We start from the raw sequence: 8,615 nt of genomic DNA on the forward strand, positions 1-8,615 counted from the left end.
GCAGTGGCAGGTGGACCTGCTGCCTGCAGGTGGAGCATGCTGGTAACCTGCTTTCATCACTCTGACACTGCACAACACGGCCATATCTTAAGCGCAAATTATGCTCAAATTTCAATTTTTCTGCAGGCTCACCTCACCGGAATGAGTTTTGTAATGGAGGGACAATAAAATGTCCTCCCACCGACATGATTGCAAGTTCTTGGTAAACAACACGATAGCGTCATATGTAATGGACCTGAGTGTACCACAAGCCACCTATTGTTTTTGAGGTGTACCGCAGCCAGTGAGCCGAGTTAACGTTTGAGTATCCACAGTCTCGCTGTCGCTGCTCGGCGGCGGCAAGACTGTGCAGAACCCTGTCAGCACCTTTACTGCAAGGGCCAGGGCAAGGGCAACTGTTATCTTTGCCAGTCTGAAGCACTCAAAATCCCCCCTTCTTTCTTGTAATTACCACTGTGTGGGAGCATGTTCTGGGTCCCTGGAAGCTGTTTCTGGATCTATCGAGAGTGATGACATCATCACCGCGCCGATGACATCACAATGGCACCCGAGAATCATAATTAGATTTTCTCTGACCAATTACATTTGGCCACATCTTGAGTCACATCAGATGCAGACTCCTCATGTTTTAGTATCACTAACCAAATCAATATAATTGAATAGAATGGAATGGAATCGATATCGAATGGAATCGTGATTTATCGATTCGGAACCTTGTGAATCGAATCGAATTGATTCATGAAATTTGAACCGATACCCAGCCCTAGTGCACATGTGTGCATGTGCACTTTGTTTTAGCCCTGTGCCGGCATGAGAGAAAGTGGAGTAACTTGAAGTTACTTGGATTGGTACAGTAACTGTAATATAATTACTGTTTTGGAAATAGTAATCCCGTACAATGACGTATGGGTGGGGTGCTCAGTTTCAGGCTGCAGCAGAACCCACTCTGCTGTGACGCTGGGCGACTGGAGCGACCCGCTGGACCCCGACGTGGAGACACAGACCATCTACAAACAGCTGCTGCACGGCAGAGACAAGCTCAGGTCAGTCAGTCCCCCGTAAACACACGCTCCATCTGGATGCAGTTCACTCACTGGACACTAGAGGTCTATGTTGTAACACTGACTGCTGGTTCTCCACGTTACAATCACATGTCTACTTATCATAGCATCCACAGATTAATCAGCCTCAGGAGAATGCAGTCACGTGATTGCTGTTAGCCAGAGAAGCACCTTCAGTTCAGTGGCAGGCTGATTTCTCTTGGCTGTAAAAGGGATCGCTCTAAGAGCACGTTTGTTCTCTGGGCCACCAGGCTCTGTAAGGCCTCTCCACTGTGCAGGGGGGACGGTCCTCAGGCTCTGTAAGGCCTCTCTCTCCACTGTGCAGGGGGACGGTCCTCAGGCTCTGTAAGGCCTCTCTCTCCACTGTGCAGGGGGACGGTCCTCAGGCTCTGTAAGGCCTCTCTCTCCACTGTGCAGGGGGACGGTCCTCAGGCTCTGTAAGGCCTCTCTCTCCACTGTGCAGGGGGACGGTCCTCAGGCTCTGTAAGGCCTCTCTCTCCACTGTGCAGGGGGACGGTCCTCAGGCTCTGTAAGGCCTCTCTCTCCACTGTGCAGGGGGGACGGTCCTCAGGCTCTGTAAGGCCTCTCTCTCCACTGTGCAGGGGGGACGGTCTCCAGGCTCTGTAAGGCCTCTCTCTCCACTGTGCAGGGGGACGGTCCCCAGGCTCTGTAAGGCCTCTCTCTCCACTGTGCAGGGGGACGGTCCCCAGGCTCTGTAAGGCCTCTCTCTCCACTGTGCAGGGGGGACGGTCCTCAGGCTCTGTAAGGCCTCTCTCTCCACTGTGCAGGGGGACGGTCCCCAGGCTCTGTAAGGCCTCTCTCTCCACTATGCAGGGGGACGGTCCCCAGGGCCACTGAGATGGGCCACAACCGGGCCTCAGTGTGTGAATGTATGTACATATTGATGCAGGGGTGGAGCCTATGTATGTAGGATGATGCATGCAGAGGGGGTATGCTTGACAGATGGAATGCATGTGTGTGTATGTATGTGTAGGCCTATGTACAGTATGTGTGTAATGTGTATGTATGTGTAGGCCTATGAACAGTGCACAGTCTCATTATTTCTTACTTACACAGTCTCTATCTATCTATCTATCTATCTATCTATCTATCTATATCTATATCTATCTATCCATTCATCCTGTAGGAAGAAATATCTGGAGGTGCCAGAGGGTGAGACAGCCATGGAGGAAGAAAAACAAACCAACACTGCCATCCATCCAGGTGGCGTGATTTCTATTCGCACATAGGTTACGCAATAACCACGCCCTGTGCCCGCCTACGCAGCGGTCAAGCACCGGGATTGGCCATGAGCAAGTCTTTTGTCCCACACCACAAACACTGGAGGGCACGCAGCCCAGCGATTTCATGAACCAACTGAATAGCTCTTGAGAACGGACAGCGATTTCGATAGCTGATATCATAATATAATGTATCATATCGTTAATTTCAAGCTCAATTCTACCCAGAGAAAAGGTACAGCACTGAAAATGTAACAAGCAGTCCAGAGATATTACTCTTGGGGTTGATGCAGATTGATGGGATTTTCTCACAGGGCTTTCTGAGGATAAAGATAATTATTGCCTCAAATATCTGATTAAGACGAGATGAAAAAAGTTGTGCTATAAGAACAATCTAACTGTTAGTTTTGCTAAGAAGTTTTGATGGAGAAAAATTAGTTAAAACATTGTTAATTTACCCTTTTACCGGAATCATGTTGGCAGCTCACGCCGAGCTGCATGGAGCTGCATGGAGGACAAGGCAGGAGAGAGAGAGGACAGGGAGAGAGGCAGGAGAGAGAAGACAAGGCAGGAGAGAGAAGACAAGGCAGGAGAGAGAGAGGCAGGAGAGAGGACAAGGCAGGAGAGAGAAGACAAGGCAGGAGAGAGAGAGGACAAGGCAGGAGAGAGAAGACAAGGCAGGAGAGAGAAGACAAGGCAGGAGAGAGAAGACAAGGCAGGAGAGAGAGAGGACAGGGAGAGAGGCAGGAGAGAGGGTTAGGCAGGAGAGAGAAGACAAGGCAGGAGAGAGAGGACAAGGCAGGAGAGAGAAGACAAGGCAGGAGAGAGAGGACAAGGCAGGAGAGAGAAGACAAGGCAGGAGAGAGAGAGGACAGGGAGAGAGGCAGGAGAGAGAAGACAAGGCAGGAGAGAGAAGACAAGGCAGGAGAGAGAGAGGACAGGGAGAGAGGCAGGAGAGAGGGTTAGGCAGGAGAGAGAAGACAAGGCAGGAGAGAGAGGACAAGGCAGGAGAGAGAAGACAAGGCAGGAGAGAGAGGACAAGGCAGGAGAGAGGACAAGGCAGGAGAGAGAAGACAAGGCAGGAGAGAGGGTTAGGCAGGAGAGAGAAGACAAGACAGGAGAGAGAGGACAAGGCAGGAGAGAGAAGACAAGGCAGGAGAGAGGGTTAGGCAGGAGAGAGAGGACAAGGCAGGAGAGAGAAGACAAGGCAGGAGAGAGAGGACAAGGCAGGAGAGAGAAGACAAGGCAGGAGAGAGAGGACAAGGCAGGAGAGAGGACAAGGCAGGAGAGAGAAGACAAGGCAGGAGAGAGAGGACAAGGCAGGAGAGAGAAGACAAGGCAGGAGAGAGAGGACAAGGCAGGAGAGAGGACAAGGCAGGAGAGAGAAGACAAGGCAGGAGAGAGAAGACAAGGCAGGAGAGAGGACTTCAAGGCAGGAGAGAGGAGACAAGGCAGGAGAGAGGACAAGGCAGGAGAGAGAAGACAAGGCAGGAGAGAGAGGACAAGGCAGGAGAGAGAAGACAAGGCAGGAGAGAGAGGACAAGGCAGGAGAGAGGACAAGGCAGGAGAGAGAAGACAAGGCAGGAGAGAGAAGACAAGGCAGGAGAGAGGACAAGGCAGGAGAGAGGACAAGGCAGGAGAGAGAAGACAAGGCAGGAGAGAGAAGACAAGGCAGGAGAGAGGACAAGGCAGGCTTTAGCTCAGGAGGTAGAGCGGGTCGGCCAATGACGCAAGGGTTGGCGGTTCGATCCCCGCTCCCTCCCAGCTGCTGTCGTTGTGTCCTTGGGCAAGACACTTAACCCCAAATTGCTCCCGATGGTGTGTAGGCACCCTGCGTGGCAGCCTGCCGCCATTGGTGTATGAATGGGTGAATGTAGACTATCTACTCATTGTAAAGCGCTTTGGATAAAAGCGCTATATAAATGCAGACCATTTACCATTTACCATTAGGAGAGAGAAGACAAGGCAGGAGAGAGAGGACAAGGCAGGAGAGAGAAGACAAGGCAGGAGAGAGAGGACAAGGCAGGAGAGAGAAGACAAGGCAGGAGAGAGAAGACAAGGCAGGAGAGAGAGGACAAGGCAGGAGAGAGACAAGGCAGGAGAGAGAAGACAAGGCAGGAGAGAAGACAAGGCAGGAGAGAGGACTTCAAGGCAGGAGAGAGGAGACAAGGCAGGAGAGAGGAGACAAGGCAGGAGAGAGAAGACAAGGCAGGAGAGAGAGGACAAGGCAGGAGAGAGAAGACAAGGCAGGAGAGAGAGGACAAGGCAGGAGAGAGAGGACAAGGCAGGAGAGAGACAAGGCAGGAGAGAGAAGACAAGGCAGGAGAGAGGACTTCAAGGCAGCAGAGAGAGGACAAGGCAGGAGAGAGGACTTCAAGGCAGCAGAGAGAGGACAAGGCATGAGAGAGAGGACAAGGCAGGAGAGAGGACTTCAAGGCAGGAGAGAGGACTTCAAGGAAGGAGATAGACAAGGCAGGAGAGAGAAGACAAGGCAGGAGAGAGGACTTCAAGGCAGGAGAGAGAGGACAAGGCAGGAGAGAGGACTTCAAGGCAGGAGAGAGGACTTCAAGGCAGGAGAGAGAAGACTTAAAGGAAGGAGAGAGAGGACAAGGCAGGAGAGAGGACTTCAAGGCAGGAGAGAGAGAGGACAAAGCAGGAGAGAGGACTTCAAAGCAGGAGAGAGAGGACAAGGCAGGAGAGAGGACTTCAAAGCAGGAGAGGACTTTAAGGCAGGAGAGAGGACTTCAAGGCAGGAGAGAGAAGACTTAAAGGAAGGAGAGAGGACAAGGCAGGAGAGAGAGAGGACAAAGCAGGAGAGAGGACTTCAAAGCAGGAGAGGACTTTAAGGCAGGAGAGAGGACAAAGCAGGAGACAGGAGAGAAGACAAGGCAGGAGACCATCCCCACCCATCTGACCTCTCCTCCCTCTAGCCCCCTGTCCTTCTCACTCCTGTCTCCCGTCCTCCAACAAAATTCCCTCCTCTGCCATCTATGTATGTATCTCCCGGCTTCCTTCCTCTCACCCTGTTTGCACTCAACCACTCTACCATCTCTGCAGGGACTGACCCGCAGAGGAGAGAGGGGAGCGGGCACAGTCGCTGCAGAGATGGTGAGAGTGGTTGAGTGAGAACACAGTGAAGGAAGGAGACCAGGAGATGGCAGGGGAGGGTGGGGGGGAGGAGGGAGGGGATGGGGAGGGAGGCCAGGAGAGGGGTGAGCGGGGGTGGGAGCAGGGTGAAGGAAGCCAGGAGATGGCAGAGGAAGAGCAGGGTGAAGGAAGCCAGGAGATGGCAGAGGAAGAGCAGGGTGAAGGAAGCCAGGAGATGGCAGAGGAAGAGCAGGGTGAAGGAAGGAGGCGGCAGAGGAGGGGAGGGAGGGGGGGAGGAGGGAGGCCAGGAGATGGCAGGGTGAAGGAAGCCAGGAGATGGCAGAGGGGAGAACAGGGTGAAGGAAGGAGGCGGCGGAGGAGGGGATGGGGAGGGGTGGGGAGACAACTTCAAATCCCCTGCAGGAATCGAACCTGCACTTCTCCGCATACAATGCGGTTGTTAAGGTGACTGCCTTAACCCCTAGACCATCAGCTAGGTAACTTACAATGGATCTCTAGGCAGTTTTGTTATGGCTTTCCCAATGAAAGACTTGAAAAGGTTTTAGTGTCCGTACCGGGATTCAAACCACAAACCTTTGGGTTGGAAGGCATGGTCTTTCACCACTGGACTACAGCCCAGCTCAAACACACAGAACATGCAGCAAGTCAAATAGATGTGGTTAAGATTAGGGTTTTCTTAACCACGACCATACCCTAACCCAATTGATATGGTGTGTGTGTGTGTGTGTGGGGGGGGGGGGTATATATTTATTTTTTAATATTTTGTTTTCAATTATTAATATTATTATTTTCATATTTACTAATCATTAACCACTCTATTCAGGAATTGACCGACTAATCAGCAACTATCTAATGATTAACTAATATATTCACGAACTGACATGTATTAATCATTAAAGAAACAGTTAACTACTCTGAGTCTGCACTGAGTTCTCATAAGTGTCAAAATAGAAAACCAGATTCAAACATAGGCAGAATGGTTCCAGGTCCATGTTTATCATACCAGAATGTTAGCACAACAATACAAAACTCACAGCAACAAGTAGACCAGTGGTTTATTGATAGTATTCTGTGACATCACCACACAGACATCTTGGTCTGATTGTAATCAATTAACAGGTGATTACAATCTAATTACACACACAGCCAATGAGCTGTGTGTAGTGTAAAGTGCCATATTGGTGGGAAATGCATGTGAACCATGGGAATACTATGAATAGACAAGTCCAAGTAAATCAGTTGTTATTAAGCTTTATACGAGGCGGACGAGTCTGTTGTGGCCTTCACCTTGTCAGTCTCACCGTGAGCATGGGCGCCTGGCCAATCCCGGCGCTTGACTGCTGCGTAGGCAGGCACAGGGCGTGGTTGTTGCGTAACCTATGTGCGAATAGAAATCACGCATCCAGGTGAGGCTTCAGCTGCTGGGGGCGGGGCTACAGAGGAGTGTCAATATTCAGGAGAGAGGAGGGGCTACAGAAAAAGTACACACTTTCTGTGAAGTACAGTTAATTGTGTAAAAAAAAGACTAATACTATTCAACTTAAAGCAGCTACGAGCAAGATTTTCGATTGTTATTAAACAGTCTAATTTTAATATCGATGCCTCACATCTTACCTCTAATAGTAGACGAGACCAACGCCGAGTAGTCTCGCTTGAACCCAGAGTGAATCGGCCAGTGTTGTCTTGATGATTAGTCTGTCTGCGGCTGGGGCAGATCAGGAAGTGAAATGAAACTGTTTGCGGCAGCCACTTCGACCATAACCACAAAATAACAAAATAACTTCCAAACAAACTGTTAGAATATAACGAGAGATGTTCGCGAGAGTAGCAAACCCCTGGATGTAGCGAGCATGGTGTTCTCCTTGTTTATGGTCTGTTGCTAGGCAGAGCGAAACGGTTGAAGGCAGGCAGCTGCCGTAAACCGTTTCGTTTCACTTCCTGGTCTATCCGGCCGCCGGGAGACAGACACAGACTCTATAATCATCAAGAGAGCAATCTCCAATTCACACGGCTTTGGTCTCAGCTACTATTATAGGTAAGATGTGATGCATCAATATTACATGTTAGACTGTATAATAACAATCGAAAATCTTGCTCGTAGCTGCTTTAAAAGATGCCTTCAAATTTGATTAATCATTTTTGTATGTTTTTTTTTCCACAAAAAAGGTGCACATAATGCGTGAAAGCTGAGTGTGAGAGAAGAGAGACACACACACACACACACACATAAAAAAAAATCAACTTTTGATCTGAGAGAGCTATCTCAGTCATTCAAAAAGTTATATTGTAATTTATGGAAATATCAAAAACATGTAAAATGTTCACCATGTGAAGGGTTTTTGCAGTCCACCAAGCATTTCTGCATGACACATGTGACATGAATGAATCAATGAATGGTCAGTCTATCTTCATAGGAACTCTAGTTGTGTTGTGTGTTGCAGATGGGGCAGAGTGCAGTGTGACACGGGCTGTGAAGCGCGGCCGGGGCGTGGCTGCTCGGCTGTTGGGGGTGATCCTAGATCTGGAGCGGGCTCATGTCTCCTTCCAGTGCCTGGAGAAGGAGCAAGGGAGCGGCTAGTCTACAGCCTGACATCCACACTCAGTGTCCTGGATCCACACTCAGTGTCCTGGATCCACACTCAGTGTCCTGGATCCACACTCAGTGTCCTGGATCCACACTCAGTGTCCTGGATCCACACTCAGTGTCCTGGATCCACACTCAGTGTCCTGGATCCACACTCAGTGTCCTGGATCCACACTCAGTGTGCTGGATCCACACTCAGTGTGCTGGATCCACACTCAGTGTCCTGGATCCACACTCAGTGTGTTGGATCCACACTCGGTGTCCTGGATCCACACTCAGTGTCCAGGATCCACATTCAGTGACCTGGATCCACACCGGGGATCTCTGAGGGTTTCGCGCCATCATCTCGATTGTCCGGGAAAGGAAAGCGGTCAGAGGACGTAACCTCGTGTAGTCTCTAACAGTAGTAAACTCCCTGCTGTAAAGTATGAAGGAATTCTGACATTTTGAAGCTTTTGGCGTTCTTTGAGTTGCCGCCAACTTCAAACACTGGGGACAGATGATCCTACTGGACGTAAAAAGATGACTGAGTGATCTCAAATCATGATCTGAGTGGAATATTGTTATGTAGATAACCAGCAGTCTGTTGCATGTGCTGCATGTCCTGCATCCACTTGTTGT

General features: G+C 50.1%; 1 protein-coding gene across 1 annotated transcript in view; it reads left to right on the forward strand.

The window, feature by feature from the left end:
- The window catches only part of LOC310784503 (rasGAP-activating-like protein 1), a gene marked incomplete at both ends in the record, with an annotated part of 40,282 nt that extends 31,904 nt beyond the window's left edge, over positions 1 to 8,378 (forward strand). Inside the window, 5 exons of the mRNA XM_083645487.1 lie at positions 1 to 42; positions 923 to 1,043; positions 2,209 to 2,234; positions 7,852 to 7,983; positions 8,074 to 8,378. The exon at positions 1 to 42 is cut by the window's left edge and continues 94 nt beyond it. Of these exons, the coding sequence (XP_083501613.1) occupies positions 1 to 42; positions 923 to 1,043; positions 2,209 to 2,234; positions 7,852 to 7,983; positions 8,074 to 8,378 (626 nt within the window). The remainder of the gene's footprint in view (positions 43 to 922; positions 1,044 to 2,208; positions 2,235 to 7,851; positions 7,984 to 8,073) is intronic.
- Between the last annotated feature and the right edge of the window lie 237 nt (positions 8,379 to 8,615).

This window comes from Poromitra crassiceps (genome assembly GCF_964638095.1).
Source record: "Poromitra crassiceps genome assembly, chromosome: 10".
NCBI lineage: Eukaryota > Metazoa > Chordata > Actinopteri > Beryciformes > Melamphaidae > Poromitra > Poromitra crassiceps.